The 21,394-nt window shown below is 43.4% G+C and overlaps 1 protein-coding gene across 3 annotated transcripts in view; it reads left to right on the top strand.

Annotated features, from left to right (window-relative positions):
* Positions 1 to 21,394, top strand: part of TOP1 (DNA topoisomerase I) — a 63,760-nt gene that overhangs the window by 40,777 nt on the left and 1,589 nt on the right. For all 3 annotated transcript variants that reach the window (XM_080354597.1, XM_080354598.1, XM_080354599.1), the window contains 15 exons: positions 1,539 to 1,634; positions 2,877 to 2,952; positions 3,554 to 3,651; positions 7,969 to 8,084; positions 10,913 to 11,034; positions 11,733 to 11,855; positions 13,328 to 13,515; positions 14,122 to 14,266; positions 15,327 to 15,470; positions 16,581 to 16,766; positions 17,733 to 17,801; positions 18,428 to 18,542; positions 19,087 to 19,214; positions 20,261 to 20,355; positions 21,107 to 21,256. In XM_080354597.1, the coding sequence (XP_080210723.1) occupies positions 1,539 to 1,634; positions 2,877 to 2,952; positions 3,554 to 3,651; positions 7,969 to 8,084; positions 10,913 to 11,034; positions 11,733 to 11,855; positions 13,328 to 13,515; positions 14,122 to 14,266; positions 15,327 to 15,470; positions 16,581 to 16,766; positions 17,733 to 17,801; positions 18,428 to 18,542; positions 19,087 to 19,214; positions 20,261 to 20,355; positions 21,107 to 21,256 (1,851 nt within the window). The remainder of the gene's footprint in view (positions 1 to 1,538; positions 1,635 to 2,876; positions 2,953 to 3,553; positions 3,652 to 7,968; positions 8,085 to 10,912; positions 11,035 to 11,732; positions 11,856 to 13,327; positions 13,516 to 14,121; positions 14,267 to 15,326; positions 15,471 to 16,580; positions 16,767 to 17,732; positions 17,802 to 18,427; positions 18,543 to 19,086; positions 19,215 to 20,260; positions 20,356 to 21,106; positions 21,257 to 21,394) is intronic.

The following is a 21,394-nucleotide window of genomic DNA, read 5'->3' as shown; positions in this document are numbered from 1 at the left end:
CCTGGAGGAGCCACCACAGTTGTGCTTTCTTCAGGGCCAAAAGCTGGCTAAGAGTGAAGAAATATTTCTTTTATTTCCTGCTGAAATGTTCTTTTACAAATTCACCAGAGAAAAATGTCCTCGCTCAGATGGTTTTGATTTTCTTCCTTAGGACTTGGTAGGATGAGCAGTGTTATAGTCTTGGGAACAATACAAGTCAAGGTTCAGCTTGGTCATACAGCTCCTTTCTTTTCATATAATCACACTTCATTTCCCACGATTACGAAATGTTGCAAAATATTTCAGTGTTAAAATAGACTAGATAAAATTCCTAGCAGCTTAATAAGCAGTAGGTCTACATTTCTGCCTGGAAGGGAGAATAAATTAAATGGGACAAGTACCTCTTTTTCCATAGATGTTTTGCAACTGTCTACATGCTTCAGACTTGTGTCTCAGTTAATCTCAGGCGATGGCACAGAAATGGCCTCTTGCAGCAGCGCGTTTCTGTTTCTCCCCGGTTGCGTCTGCCAATGCTGCAGTGGCTTTACAGCTGTGAGAGAGCAAACTGCCTCCTTCTGCTTCATAGACACATCACCAGCTAAAATAAGACTCCAGAATGTCTCTTGCTGACTGTGATCTACAAAGCAGAATGCTGCTTTTTTTCCTCCTGCTCCAGCCAATTGCAAAATCCACATGTTGACTTGGAAACGGAGTCAATTCGATATAAAAACTGCTGATTGAATATGAATAGGAAAGCCCAAGATAACACTGGTACTTTTTCTACCTGAACGAAGCAGCGCTTAGTGCCTCAAAATGTAATTTTGGACTCTTTGAGACATCTTTTTCTTTATTAAGAGAAGTGAGATCCAGAAATGATGAGTTTGTTTAAAGGAATATTCTCTCTTGCACTCATGCTCCAATTTCTTCTCTTATTACTGGTGTCTTGGGACATTATGGCTGAAAAGATTGAGCCTAATTTAATATTTGTGGTCTATTGAAAGGGACAGGATTATTTGCTTCTTGCAGTTTGGGTAGTGAAGAGAGACTGATCAGTTTAACTTTGCCAAATCTGTGTTTCCTTTTCTGGTTTCACACGCCTCGATATTTACTTGGCAAAAGATTCAGGGGAACAGCTTTCAAATCTTTGTTTAATTGAGAATCCTTTTCTTTCTCAAGGATATGGAGTTGAAACTAAACAATATCCTTTATTTGACTGCACACATGCATTTCTGTTTCATTTTAAGTATATTTGAAAGTACTGGAAGAACACAGTTGTTTTTATTCAAAACCTCAAAGAAACACAATGAAATCTGAGCAATTGATGTTGTTTGAGATGAGGAATGGCAAATACGTAGATGCTGAAAGACTCTCTCCTTATGCTGCCTTGTGGATACTCAGAATGACACACCTCAGGTCTTTGGGGTCTTAAGATGACAACACATTCCAAGACTGGAAGACATGCCCATTTTTCAGATGATTATTTCTTAAAACTGAGTTACTGCTTATTTCCAATAAACTTCTTTGAATTTAGAACCACCTTTCTTTGCTTCTTTTTATAGTCCACCCCGTATTAAAGATGAACCAGATGATGATGGGTTTTATATGTCTCCTAAAGAGGACTCCAAGCCCCTGAAGAGACTTCGGGAAGATGATGAGTAAGTGACTTGGCTGTTTGTCTTTAGTTTTAAGAAGGTAACATTGAGAGAGCAGGTGGGATTTGAGGCTGTCAGCACATCCTTGTTCAGATGGGTGACCAGGGTCCACGACCAGCCCCTTATGCTGTTACCAGTTCTCCGAGCTGAGCAAAGGCAAAATACCAGTATTTATAATATCATTATGGTGCTGTGCAACGTTGCAGTGCTAGTAAATTATTTTTTTAAAAAGAAAATAGAAAAAAAAAAGGAAAAAAAAAGGGAAGGTAGGTAGAGAAAAGACACTGATGAAAACTGTAAAACATAAATCTGGGCAAATTAATGCTAGTGAGGTGGCTGCAGCGGTTTCTGTGGAGTGAGGAAATGACTGCACAGGAGGAAGAAAATGCATCGTCAGCCTGTTTGGGGTGGGGGGAGGTTTGCCTGCACTGCTTGCCGTGATTCGCCTACAGTCTAAATGTGTCCTGGGTTATGCTGAGGATTTTTGTCTCTAAATCAAAAGAAAAATACACATGATGTTTGCCTGATATATACCCAGGAAAATAAAAGCCCTGTTAGATCACACTGTGATCTCTCACCATCCCTGTGCATCCATCTCTTTAGATAGTGTGGCCCTTGGGCAGCCTGGATTTAAGGGGTTGGAAGGGTTTAACCATCGTGCCATTCTGTCCCTTTGGTATTTCTCTGTTTCCAAGTGTGATGGGTGTGACATTTTTCTGTAATCATTTGCTGCCTTCTGTTAAGTTTTTGTGACCTTCCCTCTCATGTCTGCAATGGAAAGATTAAGAATTTGCCAGAAGTCAATTTTACTATTGTTTGAAGCAGTGGGGGATACAAGAAGTGAGCCTTGTGGGCAGATCCCAAAGTGATGGCTGGAAAAGGAGGTGGGGGTAGAACACGCCACTAAGCTTTTGCTTTTATCCAATCCCATGTAGTCACTGGGTGGCTACTAATGTTTTTGAATCAATTCTTCACCAAGGAAGATTTTTGCTTCAGCAGTGTGAAAACCATGGAGAGGCGTTCACAGTAACAGCTGATGAAGGTTGGGGTTTTGTAGGATGTGTTGCTGAGATGGGAATTATTCAATCTTCTGAGAGAGCGGGGCATAAAATGATATTCTTTAGAAATTAAGCATGCCAGAAATATTGTGAATTTGTGCACACAGACTTTGTATATGTATGACTTCTTTATCTTTTGTACGGGGAGACTGACAGTTTTCATCAACTGGGCTTTTTGTTCTTACAGTGCTGAGTACAAACCCAAGAAAATCAAAACAGAAGACATCAAGAAAGCAAAGAAAAGGAAACAAGAGGAAGAGGAGGTAATGTGAAAGAGGAGTTTATTTCTATGATGAAGAAAAGCAAGGCTGACCCCTTGGTGTTGAATTATGTCGAGCAAGAGGAATCTGATTCAAGGGGAAGGAGGCAGGGGCCAGTCTGGGGCAAACCTGCATGTAGTTTGTAGAGGAGCCTTAGTAACTAATAACTTAATAACTAGTACAACTGGTAATTGCACAGATGATGTTCAGAAGCAGAGAAGATGAAACCAAGATAAGCTGTGAGAAAGACACTTAAAGCTTTTAGATGGAGCCCAGGGTGGAAATTTCTTTGGAGAGGGACTTGGCAAAGAGAGTTTAGCCATAATTTGAGACTAATGAACTACGCATCTAGCAAAGATACCCTTGTGAGGAACATGTTGCAAGCACCTCCTGGCAACATGATTATTTCTTCCCTTGAATTAGTGTCTCTATAGTGAGAATTAACCAGTGTGTTCTCAGAAGCCACCTCGCTGTGGTAAAAGTACATTTATGTAATGAGTCCACAATAATTCAGTTGTTTGTGGTCGAACTTACATACCCCAGTTTTAAAACATCTTGTCAGGGAGGAGTAGCTTGTTCTAGCAGGTTCTTACTCATTTTGCAGGACAGCAAAGCAAAGAAAGCTAAGAGCAAAGACAAGAAAGTCCCTGAAGCGGACAAGAGAAAGAAGCCGAAAAAAGAAGAGGAACAAAAATGGAAATGGTAACTGTCTAGCAATGGTGTAGGCTGCTCTGCACCTGGACTTTCCCTGTTACCTCCCATGCTGACTGAGTGAGCACATCTGCCTTTGTGTTTTGTTGATTCATGAGGATTTGTTCTGAATAATTGGCTTATGTTCTGGTAAGCTCTAAATAAATATCTCACTCACTATGTTCATCCTGTGAAGCAGAAGTGAAATACCTCTTTTGGTATACCTAAAACAAGAAATAAGATTTTTGTGGTGGTGTTTTTAGGGCTTTTTTTTCCTATCTGTAGAATGCAGAACCTACCTATAATGAGTAGATACAAATATTCTTAGGCCCAGCACCTGCTTCTTGCTAACACTTCTCAGAGCAATATGAAAAATTGTAGGCTCGGGGTTATTGTCAGGAATATATAAATATGTGCAGATGTATTAACTGGTGTTCTAGAAGACCTTACCTGTATTATATACACAGTATAACATGAGTGGGTGTCCACCTTTTTATTCTGTCTGGGTGTCAACTGTGAGCCTCTCAGAACTGCTCCTGCCTCTGGCACAAAAATGTAAGTTGGTCAAGGGACCGGTTAAGCTTGGGCTGTTTGGAAAATGAATTTTGAAAATAACTTTTGAATGGAAAGCACTTTCTGTCTTGCTCAGGATCCTGAAGTAAAATCGCTGAGCAGCTCATGTTGTTCTTTCACTCATTCTTAAATTTTCTTTAGAACCATTTATGAATAAATCTGAACTCTGTGGTCTGTCTGGAGGACAGACCTGTGCTGTGGCAGTAGTGCTCTGTGTGAGAAATCTACTGGATTTTGTTTTAACTATCCACAGTATTTTAAGCTGTTATTGCTGGATTTGAGGAGCTGTTCCTTGTGTGTTTTGAAGTTGGAGCTTTAGTACTTCCCTCGGTTTATTGCATATGTGGTTTTCAAAAGCATGTGTGTTTTCTGCACTCCTGTAATCTGCTATCATGTATTTTTATGACCTTTTGGGGGTGATGTGTCTATGAGCCTTCTCTTTTCTGAGATCATTTGGCTGTTTGTAATAGATCTGTAGTGTTGGGGAATACCTTTGCGATCCTCTTCAGTCCTTTCAGGTTCAGTCTTTTACCCCTTTATTGTCACTCTTATTGATTCACCTTTAAAAAGAAAAATTCTTCTGTAATATTTATAGTCTTTGCATATTTCTCTTTGATTGTCACAGCCTCCTCAGAACATCAGTGTTGTGTTAAATGTTGTGTTGGTGGTTTTTTTCTCTCCAAGCAATCCGCTTCTTCCTCGATCCCTTTGACAACACGTTTTTAATGTGCTTTGACACTGACAGATTAGAGGGACTTGAAGCAATAGGAAGCTACAGAAGGTCTCTTGAAGTCTCAACTGTTGTCATTTTGGCTTTGTCTCAGCTGCCCTTGCTGGTTCTGCCCGACTTAATATTCCGTTATCACAGCTCCCTTTTCTCGTAGTCCGGACCCTTCAACAGCCAACCTTCACTGGAAAGCCGTTCTGTTCTTCCCTCTGCTACCCTGGCAGCTCAGTCCCAGGTAGCTGCGTTAACCTCTGCAATTTGTGCTCACTGCAGCGGAAAACTGCCTTGGAAAGCGTGTTTTGCAGGATTTGGCAGTAGTTACCTTCATCCTTCTGCTGCTGTTCCTGCCGTCCATCTGCAGCTTTGTGTAGCCTGTGCTGGACAGGGTTTCAGCTGCACTTCACTTGTGTCTCTTAAGGGCATTTTTGTGTTCCATCTGAGTCAATTTTCTGAACGTCTGATATCTTTTTTTGGCTGCTTCCTCGAGTGCTTGCTGCCTTGAGCATTTTCATCCTCACTTATGTGAATACTTGATGTTAGGCTTTCCCAAGGCATTGGCCTCGTTCATCACCCTGCGGAGCTCTTTTAGAGGTCATTTTCACAGCCTGTCAGGGGGTGAGGAATATGTGATCCAGAGTTGTACCTTGTGAGCACTCCTCCCACCTGGTGTTATAACAAGTTCATTTCTTTAAAATAACATATCCCTGAGGTATATTCTCATTTTTTCCTAAGGCTCCTTTCTACTTTCATTGCACTTGAAAAAACCAAACACCACATCTCCTTCATGAGCCACCCTGGCGTTCTTAGGCAGGTTTAATATGAGATTTAATCGAGGAACCTGTAAAACTGATGAGCACAATTTCTGCTGAAATCAGTAAGGCAGCTTTCCTGATAGACAACATTCTCCTTGCTCCCACAAAAACATTTGCAGCACGTTGCTTTATGGCCAGGAGGTACCTTGGGCAGTGTTGCTGTAGAGCTTTTCTTGTTTAAAACCAAAGGAGGATGAAAAATCAGCCAGTCTCAGGAGGCTCGCTTTTCACCTTTTGTCTTAATGCTTATATACGAGGTTTAGAAAGGTGGAGATGGGATTGGCAGTGGTTTGTGATCTTTTTGTGGCAAACTTTCTGGTGGCTTTGGGCTTAGAAACCATCCCATGGATGGGTAGCCCTCCCCAAAGGCACAACATGCTTCAGCTAGCTATTTAAACTGCTACTTTTCTCCATGCTTCTGTTGTAAAAGAACAGGAATGGGTAGGAAACCAGAATTTATCATCAAGTAAATACCGGAGTGATAAATCTTAAAAAGCCACAGATGAGAAACAAGAATGACAAGCCTGTCCTGTAAGTAGTAGCTATTGTGAATGAGCCCCTGATTCTTTCTTAACAGAATAGAAATACTCATTGTCAGAGAGGATGATGTTTTGCTGGCTAGGAGGAGAAGCGAATGATTTACATTTATTTTGCTGGAAGGAGCAAAACATTTAGATTTCTAGCTTCTAATTAATTTAAAAAACAATCATTAGAAATGTAAATATTTGGGATCTAGACTTCAAATGTCAATATTAGTTTCTTATATCAACATAGTTTACTCAAGCTTCTTCCCAGCCAGGGACTGAAGTCGGACGTGTAGGGTTTGTACAGGCAGCTGGGATTGTGCGCGTTACTGGTAAAAGATGCTGCTGTGCTGCTCATGAGAAAACATCAGGTCTGGTGCTGTGGCCAAAGATGGTGCAAAGCCCCGTGTCCCATACAGTTGCTGTTCGTAAATGACTGATGTACCGGCACCAGTGACGCGTTTTGAGTGTCTTCAAGCAGAAGGCCTTTTTGTCTCTATACAGTACGTATCTTCTGTACAGTGACCCTGTTATTAGGGGTGAAATGATCCGTGTTTTACATCACAATTCCCAAGATCCGTGCGGTACATACATGTCTTTTCTCAGCTGCTGTTGCACCCGGAATGGGACGACTCCAGAGGGCTGACACCAGAGGGAAGCTTAAACTTTTGCTTTTTAATTGTCATGGCTGCTCAACCAAGTTGTCTGGGCAATTCAAAGGCTGAGCGCTGCAACAAGTTAATGGTCTTGCAGTTGATTAATCTCTAAGGTAAAACAGCCTTTCTCAGCAGGGATCGCTGTGCCAGCAGCGTGTAGCAGTGATGTTCCGGTGGTCATGGAAGAAGTGTAGAGGGAAGGAGCATGGAATCAGGGTTCGGGCACAGGGTACTGGGAACAGGGGGTGGGGACACTTGGCGGGACCCTTTTCCCTGTAGATGAATTGCTGACCCTGTGAGTTCGTTCAGTTGGAATGTGGCCTTGGTGGCGCCTGCCTTGCTGTGTTGTGACACCTAATGCATCATTTGCAAAACGTTTTTATAGAGGTGCTTTAAGGCGAGTTTGCAATTTTCCTGTGCTACTCTTTCTTCAAGTATGCTTTTCGTACCCAAAGAATTGGAATGGATTTTAAACAACAGAGCAGGTTTCAGTCTTTCTCATCCAAGCAGGTTTGTTCTCATTTAGGTCGTAAATGAACATCTGTTTCTTTATCTCTGCCCTTAATGGCATACTTGTCCACATCTGAAAGCAGCTGCATAATATACTACAATTGTTTGGCTTTGCTGAGCAGGCATGCCGGACCTGATGTTATTGTAGATCCCAGCTGACTCTAATTTGGCAGGAGCCGAGCTGCTTTACAAGACTGAATTCTTCATTTTCTTAAGTTCTAAGCTTTTTCAGCTGTGTGATTTTGTGAAAAATGCAGCAAGTGGGAGGTGAGGACTATGGAGTCATCAGATAACCTGCGACCCAAGGTGTTCTGTTCATGGACATAGCTCTGCTTTTTTTTTTTTAAAAAAATGGGAAAAAATAATATAAATGGTGACAGTGCATTGAATATTTGTACTTGGTCTGTGTCTGGCAAAGCAATCATTGCTTGCTGATTTTTCTTTAGCATACTCTTATACCCACATAGTAATAAAATGAAGATTAGCAGCTTAAAATTGTATTATTGGTTCATATTTCTCTCTTGAAGGTGGGAAGAAGAGCGCTACCCTGAAGGCATTAAATGGAAGTTCCTAGAGCACAAAGGTCCTGTATTTGCTCCACCATATGAACCTCTGCCTGAAAATGTCAAGTTTTTTTATGATGGTGAGTCAATCTGTGTTTCCACTTGCTGGGAGGATAATTAAACATTATCAGGGAATTGTGATGTTCTTCCGGGGACTGAAGAGATAAGGAGGTGGTTTTGTTTTAGTGGTTAGCTTGAAAGAGGGACGGCTGTAATTGTCCTGGGTGGCTAAGTGAAGAAAGGATCTGTACAAGAACAGCCTGCTGAATTCTGCTCACCGAGTTGACACGGAGATGAACTTGTTCTTCCTCTGTTATGGTGGTAAATCTCTCAGGTTGCTTAGTAGTATGAGAGTGTCTTAGGTCTGAGAGCAGCAGTGTATAACCAGTAGAATACGTAATTGTAGCTACTTCATCACTCATGAGGCTTGCTCTGTTCTCTTTAACCATATGAACTGCAACTTCCATCATCCACGATCATTTGGTGGCATGAGCAGAATAAAAGAGGACCGGGTTTTGGTACAGATGGTGAGGATCTTGTAGGAATGCATGGGATGACCCTGGCCTCCAGGACACAGCCCTCTGATATAATGTTGTGGTCCCACTCACTAACCAGTGTGTGTGATAGAACTAATTGATGTGAGATTCTAATGTACTGGCCTGACTGGTTGTTAGAGGCTCATGTGGAAGGGATTATATGATGTGATGCCTGCTGGAGATGGGCCTCGATGATCCGTGTGTTTCCGTTTAGCTCTGTGATTTTGTTAAATGAAGGATCAAGTTAACCCAGGATTGAATTAAGTGAGAGGCATTTGAATAGATGAAAATGTAATTTTTGGTGAAGGGGACATCTGTGCATGGAACTCTTCCAGGAGCAACGTGCAGTTTTCATGTGACATGACACAATGTTTTTAAATACTGGAAAAGAGATGGCATTCGTTTTCAGCAACAATGTAGTGAAATAAACATACTGCATTCTATTAAAGGCTTTCTCCAAGCGAGTACCACAGCGATCAGGGATGTCCACAAATTCCTCCTTAGGGTTCAAGAAGATACAATCCATATTGATCCCCATGAATTAGTCACCCCTCAGTGTCCTCTTGTCCAGCTCCAGAGCCCCAGCTCCCTCAGCCTTTCCTCACACGGGAGATGCTCCACTCCCTCCAGCATCTTGGTGGCTGCGCTGGACTCTCTCCAGCAGTTCCCTGTCCTGCTAGCACCAAACGACGCAGAACTGGACACGATATTCCATATGCAGTCTCACCAGGGCAGAACAGGTGGTAGATGGTAGTGTAGATGTGTAGATTGTGTTTCAGTCTCTCACGCTCATTTTGTCCCCTCGTTGCTCTCTGGTTTTCAGTTTTTAAGTCAGGTAAATACTATTCACGGCTCTGGATGAAATACGTGTTTTTATTTTTCAGCCTTGTCACTGAGAGCGTTTTCAAACCCTTGTAAAAAAGAGGAAATTGAGTCCAATGAAACATATTCTAAAGTGATTAGATAAAAGTGACTGAGCCTTCAGCAATTTGGGAAAAATATCAGTCATTTTAGCCCCCCTAAGGTGTTACTACCTTGATAGGCTTTTGCAAGGGAGACTTGCAGCCTGCAAAAACTGTTTCCCTCGCTGTCTCTCCCTTCCCCCATTTCCTGTTATAAGCAAACAAATGCTGTATTTTAGGTTGCAGCTTAAAAATTGGCAGAGTTACTGTTGGTTTAATTTAATTGTGGAATATTCTCAGATCGTTGGGAGGAACTTTTGCTAAGCCCTATTTTACGAGGGTTTATAGATCCTAAGGCTTTTAAAATGGCTCCCATGGTTTAATTTTGGAGATGATGCAACTTTTTAAAACACGCAGTAAATCAAAAGTGTGGTATTTTTTTTTCCAAGAGCATAGAAAAACCAGCAGTGTTTCTTGTATTGACTTTTGTGCGGTGAAATGGTCGTTTAAAAATCCACAGGTGTTGACTGTCTGCCACTCCATTGGGACTTTAAATATTTCTTGCAACTAGCTGGAGATGTGAGCTGCATGCAAAACCCTTCACGGGGATCGCTGACACCTCACGTGTCATCAGGAACGCAGCCTGGACCAAAAAGACGCTCGATAGGAATGTTAGATCTCGAATCCACAGCTTCGATGTTGCAGCAGCCTTTTTCCCTTGTGTTTTAAAGTCTTCCCTTGCAGCAGTTTGTACTGCAGCCGTGCAGACAAGCTGAAATGTGACCTCTCTGTTCACTGAAAGCTCAGTCTTAAAAATGAGTCGCTTTTGAGCCCGATTTGGAGACGCAGGAGTGCGTTCCCACAGCAGAGGGAATGATCAGCACAATCCTGACACGCTTCCCTGCAATGAAGGGGAGGTAAATATTTGGCGTCGCTTCCAGCCTGTTTGTGGTGTGTACATAGGAAGTGCTCTTCCTGGCTAGAAATAGCTAAAAGCTAGAAGGGGTGTTCCAAAGTCCCTCTGTAGGTAGAAGAGGAATAGAGACTGTATATCCCATATGTCTGAGTGCTGGAATATCGAATTAAATAAAATCGCTTGCCTTTTTCACTTCAAACAGCAGCGTCTCCCCGGGAGCGTACGCAGCACTGGGATGTCTCCGCGTAGGGTTTCCTGCAGGAGGCCTTTTCCCCTTCCTGCCCTGTGTCTCTCAGACCCGTCTCATCAGATTGCTGTTGCTTTTTTTAATGTTTGGATTTGGGAGGAAACATTTTTTCAAAATGTTTATGATGAAGGTCAAGCAACTGTGCTGCTCTGTTTCCTTTGCCCATCCAATTTGCTGTACTATGTAAAATCTTGAAGAAAAACTTTTCTGTGATAAATATAGTGTCCTTTAAGGTAGTTACTGTGGCCTCTTTCTGGCTTCAGTTCCTGTTGACCATTTTGTTTAAAAAGAAAACCTTTCTTTGTAGGTAAAGTCATGAAGCTGAGCACCAAAGCAGAAGAAGTTGCCACATTCTTTGCAAAAATGCTTGACCATGAGTACACTACAAAGGAGATCTTCAGGAAAAACTTCTTCAAAGACTGGAGGAAGGTAGGCACGTAGTCCTGGGCTGCACTGACTGCACGGCCGGTGTCCCCCCAGCACTGGGCAATGGAAAGAAGCTGCTGTCCCATGCACAGGAAGGTTAGCCTGAGGCAATGAAAAGCTGCCTCACGTGGTAGCTGTGAAGTTCTCAGTTTATCCTGTAGTTTCACCAGCAAGGACTGTGACATAAGTACCCTTCTAAACCAACAAAGTCAGATTTCCCCCAACCAAATTTGTCTATTATGGCATGACGGGGTGTAGCTGATCTGACTGTGACATGCCCTGTTGAAGATCCAGCTTTATATTAGAAGGAAAACCTCTTCCAAAGACCTAAAACTCAAAACTTTGCCTCAGCCAACTTATCAGCCATAAGATCAAACCTTCAGATGAGTTGATGCAGTTTTCCTAACTAGGTTACTGGGTTTTACTCCCTGTCTCTCAACCATTCCAGCCACTGTTCAGTGGGGGAGATGTGGGAGATGCCACAGAGTGCTGGAAGGCCAGCCCTCCATGCACTCTGCTGCTTGTCCTTTATGCTTTGAGCTTATCTGGAGTGAATGTGTGCAAGAATTGGGGGTTTCTTGGTGTTTACTGGGAGGGCTGGTCTGTTATTCCTTTTGAAACTGCTTGGGCTAGGGTAAGCTCCGCTGTGCATGAAAACTTACTATGTATGAAAACTGAAAGTGCCACTTTCTTTCTGCAAGGAAATGACCTCTGAAGAGAAGAGCACTATCACCAGCCTCAGCAAGTGTGACTTCACCCACATGAGCCAGTATTTCAAAGCTCAGACAGAAGCTAGAAAACAGATGTCCAAGGAGGAAAAACAGGTACCAGAGGGAATTCTGGGAGAAGTCTTGATTCTTAGTTGGCTTGTAAATATCTTGGTGTAATCATTCCTCTGCTTGCCTTGTCAATTTTCGATCAGTGTTTACTGGTTTTCAAATAATTATTTTCTTGTTAACTGTAGGAATCTTCACTGTGCAGCTCAAGTAGGGCAGAGCACTTTGTTTACAGCTGAATCTCCATCCTGACTTGAGGTGATATCGATAGGGCTAAGGCTTCTGACCTGCTTAAGTAATAAAGAGAATCAGAGGTGCTGCCTCCATGGGAGCCTTGTTCCCTGGCCATTAATAAGCAGTGGATACTCAGTTAAGGATGGCTTCTCATTTTAGAAGCTACTTGGGTTTGGAGGGCAAAATTGGGAATGGTGGAAGGGATGCAGCAATGACACTAGTGAATAAAATGAGAGAACAAATCTCAAATACCAAGTAATGCCGTTTTCTGAATAAAAAATGAACTTTATTTTCCAGTAACATGGCTACAGTGGCTTGTGGGGAGAGAATTAAATAGTTTTTAGATGACTGAGACTTACTGCAATGGCAGCTGGAAGCTTGGCCCTAAGCTCTCAGTTGGTCTTTTGCAATGCTACAGTGAGTAGCCCTTTGAATGAGGGCCCTGGTAGACTGGAAGTGTGGCCTTTGGGGTCAGAGGAGTCCCACCAAAAGAGAGACACCCGTGTCATAGTGCTGTTTCCATTTGATGAACATGTGGGTGAGCCCTTCTCAGCTCCTTCCCTGGCAGCTGTTACAATGGAGCAGAAGTGCCTTTTTCTGTTAGTTTCTTAGCTGGCGCACCAGTGCTGTCTGTGGGTCAGACGTTTTATTTTGAGCTGCAGTGTTTTTATTTTTCCTTCCATGTAATTAGAGTTCAAGCACAGAAGTATGCAGTGAAATCTCAGCACATTTTTACTTAGGAGACTGTGTTCTAGTTACGAGACCATTTGCTGACACAGGCTTGACATGTGGCAGACTGGAGACATTCCTCTGCCTCTTTCTGATGCCGAGTTCAAACACAGAACTCTGGGTTTTGATACATAAACAGCCAAAGTCATAAGACATAAAGTCCAGTGGATGTCAAATACTGAATATAGACTATAAAGCAGTGGTACTGTGCTGGGTCTGCCTTTGTAGCTGTGATGTGTGGATAGACGTAAATGCCTCTACTGTGGCAAAATTGTAGCTGTCTTCACCAGCCTTAATCTATTGCTCTCAAATACGAGTTTTAAGAGAGTTTTCATGCATTCTTTCTCTTTTTCTAGTTTGTGCTGGTTGTGTTTTATGACTGCTATTTTGGATAGTCTGCTGTTGTGTGTGTTGATACGGCACTTGTCGTAATGGGGTTTTGAGTTGGGTCTGCAGTATTAGTCTGGTGCAAATACAAAAATTCTTTAAGTCTCGGCATTTAGAGATGTGTGTGGTGCTGGGTGTACCATATCATCTTTCGTTTTGGCTTTTTCTAGAAAATCAAAGAGGAGAATGAGCGACTATTGAAGGAATATGGTTACTGCGTGATGGACAACCACAAGGAGAGGATTGCCAACTTCAAGATTGAACCTCCAGGTCTCTTCCGAGGACGTGGAAACCATCCCAAAATGGGCATGTTGAAGAGACGCATCATGCCAGAAGACATCATCATTAACTGCAGCAAGTGAGCGCTAGATGCTTCACACTTTGACTTTGCTTTCTAGATAGCATAGCTGCTTTTTAAAAATCCTGTATAGGTTCATATTCAAGCATGCAGAAATACGCATGCTGCTTATCTTATTTTTGTATAGATAAAAAATCGAGTCATACAAGCAATGACCAAACAAGGCTATTATGTGTTTTATGTAGAACCTTGTCAACATATTTTCCTCCTCGTGCCTATGGCCTACACCTGCTTTAAACAGCCTTTATTTCTAGTATTGGTAGAAATTGATTTTCCTCTTTGTCTTCCTTGGTGTTGAAGGCTAAGCTTTGGTTGGCTTATCTTCAGCCATGTCCTGATAAGTGTCCACGCTATTGCAGTGTCTGCAAATCAAAGCTGGTCCCAGCAATGTGGGTTCCCTCCTATAGTATAATTCTTCTGCAGATGTGTATTGATAGCAGTTTGATCTTTGCTCACTTTTATTCACTTGATTTCCTGCATATGGAAATAGGTAGTTAAGTTCCCTCAGTTGCTTTCTTTGTGTGAAGTATTCATTACTTTCTCTAGTTTGATGCTGTGAAAGTCTCTTTGAATAGTTTATATTTACTGTTTTCTGATTCTCTGCAGGGATTCCAAGATCCCTTCCCCTCCACCAGGACACAAATGGAAGGAGGTCAGGCATGATAACAAGGTTACCTGGCTGGTGTCGTGGACTGAGAACATCCAAGGTTCTATCAAATACATCATGTTGAACCCCAGCTCAAGAATCAAGGTAAAGATCTAGTTTAAAACCAAAGAAATCTTACAGGTCATGTCTCTAAGTAGCAAATGTAGCTGTTGGCCGGGAGAGAGATGGGAAGTGAAGCTGTCTTTCTATTTCATGCTACACTGATTGAAAAACATAGGAAGGTTTCTGTGCTTCTGTTCCCCTTGAAATGGAAGAATACAATTGCTGCACAGGAGAGCAGATGAAATCTGGAAAATGTCTGTTGAAGAGCATCATTGTATCATTCCTAATAAGAATCCTTTACTCTGTGTAAACCTAAAAGGAAGCAATTTATCTAAGAACAGGCTTGCTCTGGTGGATATTTTACCTGCTTTTGCCCCGACTTCCCCTGCCTGATGGTGTAATGAAGTTCTAACCATGGATTGCTTAGTCAATTGTAAAATGAAAATCATGGACAGGCTCCTGGCTGAGAAGGCTGGTAAGGAGCTCATGACTGAAGGGAAACAAACCCTGGTGTGCGAACAAATCACAGATCAATTCCATGAAAGCAATAACAAACCTGCTGAAAAATAAGTAGCCTTCATTTTCAGCGTAGAATTCAAGTTCTTCTCATGAAGTATCTTTTTTTTAAGAGATGTTTTCCTGGATTGGAAACAAGGGCTTTGTCTTACAAGTATAGGGAAAAATCTCTGTTCCTTGTGCATTTGTGCCCTCTCTTTGCCATGGCTTGAATATATAATAATGATGATGAACTGTTGATGTTGCTTTTACGTTTTATGGGTGTTTAATTACACAGCTGAAAGAACATAAGTGTCGTCTGAATAAAGCAGAGGAAACCATTTATATGTTGAGAAGCACAGAAGACATAATGTCTTTTGTGTCTTTATAGGCGCTTCCGTGGAAGCGTTTAATATCATGGAAATCTGAATTACCTACAGCTGCGTGGCAGCATAGTTTGAAACTGAGCTGTTCAGCAGCAAAATCTCAGCGCTTTTGTACAGCAAGAGCATTTGCCACACACAGACTTGCAAAGCCTTGAGATGCAGATTGGAACCGGTCCTTTTTTGGTGTTCTGACGCTGACTCCATCCCAACTTCCTCTGCAGGGTGAGAAGGACTGGCAGAAGTACGAGACCGCTCGGAGGTTGAAGAAGTGCGTAGATAAAATCCGAAATCAGTATCGAGAAGACTGGAAATCCAAAGAGATGAAAGTACGGCAGAGGGCTGTGGCGCTGTACTTCATTGATAAAGTAAGGCTCGTTCCCCGGCAGACTCCTCTCACCTCTCCTGTCCTGCTGCGAGTTCTCAGCAATATGCTGTATTTCTGTTCCTAAAGCAGAATTGAGCCCAGTTACTAAGGTACCCTGAGACTTCCTGGTCTCCTTTTCCTTCCCATTACCTGGAATCTAGAGCAATAAACTATTGTACTGAGCATGGCTATTTCAGGCAGCATTGTTTGAGTTGGGGCAGAATTCACAGCCTGCTTGCGGAATCGCCTGGTTAGATTGCTGGGAAGTTTGTATGAGCCTTTTGTCTCCAGCTGTTTCAGTTTTCCTGCTGGGAGTTTCTGCTGGTTTGTCACCTCTTTAGTTTGAGGTCACAGTCATGAGGTTTCATAATTACGCTAATTTTTTTTTACTACGGCGTAAAGAAAACTGCAGTCGTATTGATGCATTTAGAGCTACTTAAAACCAGCACTCAGAGCTGTTGTCCTGCTAGGGTACGGTGTCTTGACCAACTGAATTAACAGTTTTTGTTCAGAACGCTTTGATGTAAACCAAGGAAGTTTGATTTGAATAATTGTGGTTTCATATGAACCCCGAAGGGTTTTCTTCAAAAATAAGAATTTGGTTTAGTCAGTACTGTTAAAACATGTTTTTATTCAACCATGTATATGTAGCCTTTTGATTATTTATATAACTCCAAGTGTCCTACATGATTTAAAGTGTATTTCTTTAGCATGCAGTGAAGAGGTAGGATCATAGAAGATGAACGACTAAACTTTATGATTTTTATATCAGGCTGAATTCACGTGGAAGTCACTTTGACTTAAACAAAAAATCAGATGTTTTGAAATGAATTTCCATTACTTATGAAAGCTGGTAAAGCATCTTGCTTTAAAAAAGATGGATAGATTTGTGCCATTAGTTTAAGGTTATTTAAAAAAGATTTAAAGAGAACTTAAGGCTGTTTTTATTAGAACTTTGAAGTGTCAATTTTATCCACTGAAGTTCATTTTCTCCCTTTCTCTTCTCCTATGGATGTTGTTGCTTCTAGGCCACTGTCTGAAAGTTTCCACCATCTATACATTACTGGGATGGTTTGAAATGTTTACCTCTCTTGTCTTGATATAAATGTAGCTAGCCCTGAGAGCTGGTAATGAAAAAGAAGAAGGAGAGACAGCTGACACCGTGGGCTGCTGCTCCCTGAGAGTAGAACATATCAAGCTGCATCCTGAACTGGACGGGCAGGAATACGTGGTTGAGTTCGACTTCCTCGGAAAAGATTCCATCCGATACTACAACAAAGTCCCTGTTGAGAAGAGGGTGAGGCAGCTCCACAAACACATACACATGCACAAAAATGTGGTCAGCACAGTTTTGGTGGCAATAACAGGGTGCTTTCTCACTGGTCAGATGCCTAGCCAGAAAATAAGTCAGTTAATATTCTTCCCTTTTATTGGTAGTGCAGACACTGCATGTAAAGTACTGTGGTGATGGCAACAACAACCCGCAGTAAATGTTGGCCTCTTGAGGAACAAAATAACCAAAGAAAGCCAAACAAACAACCCCAAAAAATACAACTGCTATAGAAACGAGCGTGTGCTGGAATTCGTATTCCCTTGTTTGAAGAAAACATTTTTCCCGTTTAAATGTATTGGTGTTGGTATCTCTTGATGTCTCCACTGCTTACAATAGGGAACTGATTATTGTAAAACTAGAAATCTTTGTATATTATGTGTCTATAGAAGAAAAATGTGTGTTGTTGGGAAGGTTGTAACTGGGGATTTGGAGCACACAGAGCTGGGATTTGTGGTCTCTGTAAATAATCAAAGATGCTTTCGTTATTCTCCCTACCCCAGTGAGTCTTGTTGGGGATGGAACTGTAAGAAGCATCCAATGCAGCAATGAGAAGGGCTGGTTTTCAGCAGGGGGCTCAGGGGTCTCTTTGGCTGGCATAGTGATAGAGAGTAAGGGCAAGGTGCTAACTTTGGAGTCTCTCTCTGTTAGACAGCTAAGCCAGAGCAGAATTGGCTCTCCTGCAATCTTGATCTAAAGGATGAGGATAAAGGGCACTGAATGCTCAGAACTCCTGTTGCTGGGAGGAACCTTCACCGCAAGTGTTTTATTGAGGGATGGGTCTTTGCCTGCTGGGAAGTAATGTCCAGCATTGTCGCCGTTGCCTGAAAACAGTTGCAGTAGCTCCTTGGCAGCATTGCTTTCTTATGTATTACTGCTATCTAGTGCTGTCTAGTCTGCGTACTCAAAGTTACCCATTTTCTTTTCCTGCAGGTGTTCAAGAATCTTCAGCTGTTCATGGAGAACAAGCAGCCTGAGGATGACCTCTTTGACCGCCTCAATGTAAGCACGTAGTCAATGGTGAGGGATAGTAGTAGAGGACCACAAACAGGCTCACTTTGCACCGGGCAATAACAGTTGCTCTGTTCCAGAAATGGTTTCAGTGGCAACTTTATTCCTGAACAGCCTAAAAGCAGGAAGAGTCTGTCTCAATCTGGTATTGTCCACTGTACCTGCAGGTTCCTGAAGCGATGGGCTTTGGTCCTGGTGAGCCTGGCTGGCTCTGACTTGGGGAGGTTTTGTCAGAGTTCAGGGAAGATGATTGTGTGAGGTGACAGATTTTTCAGTTGCCATCTGCATATTTGACTCTATGGGAGCACTGTGGTGGTTCGAGCACCTTCCCTGGGATGGAACAGACATATTTCTACCTGGTGGGAACCAAAACCTCCACATTGAAGACAACTTTTTTTTGGCCACTTGTGGTACTTGATACTAATCTAATACTTGTTGGTTCTTTGTTCACTTTTCCTGTGGTTTCAGTAATGTTGTGGCCCTTCTGTTGTGGTCTGGTCTGAGTACACTGGTGTTCAGCTGTGAGCTGCGTGACTTCAACAGCAGCGTGTCCAAAGATTTCACAAATGCTATTGTCAATTCCAGTGCTAATTGCTGTCTCCTTTCTGATTCCTTAGACCAGTATCTTAAATAAACATCTTCAAGACCTTATGGAGGGACTGACAGCCAAGGTATTCCGTACTTACAATGCCTCCATCACGCTACAGCAGCAGCTCAAGGAGCTCACTAATCGTAAGTCTTGTCTTTGAAACTCTGAGGGGAACAGATCATATCCTCCAATACAGACCTGGCCTTCTTGGCTTAGCCACAAGTCTTATATCTGCAAACAACTTCCTCGTTGCAGTGTTCCTAGTGCAAATGCCAGACAGCTGAGGTCTCACCAAAAATTTGCTGTCAGGCAGTGTTTTGGGGTAGTTGAGCAGCCCAGCACTGACTGGTGAGCACACCAAGGTGTGTCTGCTAGTTTATGCCTGTCCTTCACCAAATATCTGACTTGATTTCTGTTAATTGTGAAATGATATGGTCCTGCTGCATCTCCTCTCAGTGACAGATGGTGTCTTTGTTGCTGTCGAAGAAACTGTCCCGGAAAGAGTTAGGGCCCAGGGTGGAAGTGGTCAGGCTGTTAGGACTGTAATTTGGGTGAAGTGTTGGGACTGGCCCGTCAGAGGGAAAGGTCAGCTCTGCAGTGACCCAGCTTGCAGAGTTGGTGGGACAGTGGCTGGGGCTGCACAGCCCTGGAGAACCCTCTTGTTCACCACTGTCTTGTGCTTTGCAGCGGATGACAACATCCCAGCGAAGATCCTTTCCTATAACCGTGCCAACAGAGCGGTTGCCATTTTGTGTAACCACCAGAGGGCTCCACCGAAGACCTTCGAGAAGTCCATGATGAACCTGCAGACCAAGGTACCCCTACCCCTGCCCAGCTCTTGGGTTGGGGCAGGGCTCTACATGCTGCATCTCAGGAGTTATGTTTTCTTTCACTTGGGGTAAAATGGAAGCAGAACCTGCTTTTCCCTGTCAGGAGTGAGTTAGTGCTGCCTCGGGGATGGGCCTGCTTGGAGAGGAGTAGTGAGCTGAAATGGACACCTTTCAATCTGGGTCATCTTTTATTTGTAACGACCAAGACCAGACCCTTTTTATCTGTCTTCATCCCATAGCTATGTGTTCTGCTGCCACTACAGCTTCAGAGCAGCAGTCTAGCTTTGATTTGTGTCCCATAAAGAATCCAGAGTGGGCATCCACTTGTGTTGGGTGAATCCCAGGCCACTGTCAGTGCAGGCTGTGTACATGGTACATTATGCCCCTCTGACTTGACCTCTTCCTTTGCAGATTGTTTCTGGTGAAGGCCATGAGGTCCAAAGGGGTTAGGTCTGTTCCTGGTCTGGCTTTAGAATAACCTTCACAATAAAGACTTCTGGTTTGGCACTGCAGTGTCCCCTGCTTCTGTAACACCTAACATGGCTGGCTTCACCCAAGACCTGAGAGCCTGCGGGATGTTTAAGGGCAATGGTTGAACAGGGGCTGCAAAACACTAAATCTCCCTGAATCCTAAACTTACTGGAGAAGAACTGCCTGAAGCCTTAACAGCGTTCAGTATGTAGGATTTGAAGGAAGAACTAATAGAGTGGAGGCAGACAAGCTGCCTGGAGGGGCTGTCAGCCATTCCCAGACCAAGCCAGTTCCTTCACCTGCTTGGTTGTAGCTGTGTGAGCACCACTTTGTCTTTGGAAATGAGTGGGGCCCTGTTTCCTGAGGGGAATATTTCACCACACTAGGCTTTGCAGCAAACTGAGGGGCCAGTGGCCTAATTGTTCTGCAGAAGTGAGTCTGACCACCGGTAGATTCTCAACGTGGTCACAAAGTCCCACCCTGGGTCGTGCTGCCCAGGGGTGACTGCCACTTGTCAGCAGCTTGTTCACAGTGCTGCTGTCTGGTTTTGCCTCTCCTAGATCGATGCCAAGAAGGAGCAGTTAGCTGATGCCAGGAGAGAACTGAAAAGCGCCAAAGCTGATGCCAAGGTCCGGAGGGATGAGAAGTCTAAAAAGTAAGGCTGGTGTTACTGGACTGTGCCATTCTCCAAATGGGTCCTTCACCCTTGTATTCTGTTCCCCAGCCTGTGATCTGGGAAGACTTCCTCAGGCTTTCTTGTCCTCTCTTTATTCTGTGCATGAAGGAATGGCCTTCAAGTTGAGGCCCAGAGGGTGGTCTGACACTGCAGTTCCTGATGTGGTCACTAACATTTGTCCTCACCATGTCCCTCAGCCCTCCGAGCTGAGCCCCAGCCAGTGCTCAGCCACCCAGGTGCCCAGGACCCCGCAGAGCAGCAGATCCAGCCTGTCCATGAGTGGGGAGCCAGGAGTTACACAATTGCACATGCACATTTCTGCGTTGTGCTCCGTTGCAGCCAGTGTACCCAGATGCTGTGTGGGCTCTGCAGAGCAGCCGCAGGGGTGCTCTGACAGCAGAGTCACAGAGTGACTGTTGCAAGGGCATAAATGGACTGGTTTGAAAGTGGGTGTAGCATCAGTAGAGTTCAGGCTGTTGCTTCCAACCCTTTAAAACAAAACTGCTGCTGAAGATTTTTGCTCTGCCTCTTTGAAAATGTCAGTTTGTAATTGCATGTGCTGAGTGGTTTGTGTCACCATCTGTGCTGACGCAGCTGCCCTTTGTGGCTGGTGAATTGCTTACCTTGGGCAGTCCCTTTGGGTTCCCACAGTGCTGCCATCTCAAGCCTCGCAGGGCATTAGGAATGAAACACTTTGATTTCTTTTTAATTTTGTTTTTCCCCACCCCAGGACAGTGGAGAGCAAGAAGAAAGCCGTGCAAAGGATTGAAGAGCAACTGATGAAGCTGGAGGTTCAGGCTACAGATAGGGAGGAGAACAAGCAGATCGCTTTGGGCACCTCCAAACTCAACTATCTGGATCCCAGGATCTCTGTTGCTTGGTAAGCATTTACCTGGGAGGTGCTGGAAGGAACCACCACATCCCTTCTGTTTTGTCCACCCAGTTAGGGCTGTGGCTGAGACCAGTGCCCCTGTGCTGCCAAGGACCTCTGTGGCCTTCCCTTATATCTTAAATGCTT

Source organism: Nesoenas mayeri, assembly GCF_963082525.1.
Source record: "Nesoenas mayeri genome assembly, chromosome: 16".
In the NCBI taxonomy this organism is placed as follows: Eukaryota; Metazoa; Chordata; class Aves; order Columbiformes; family Columbidae; genus Nesoenas; species Nesoenas mayeri.
The sequence above is the reverse complement of the archived record's forward strand: the minus strand, read 5'-3'. Positions and strand labels throughout refer to the sequence as shown.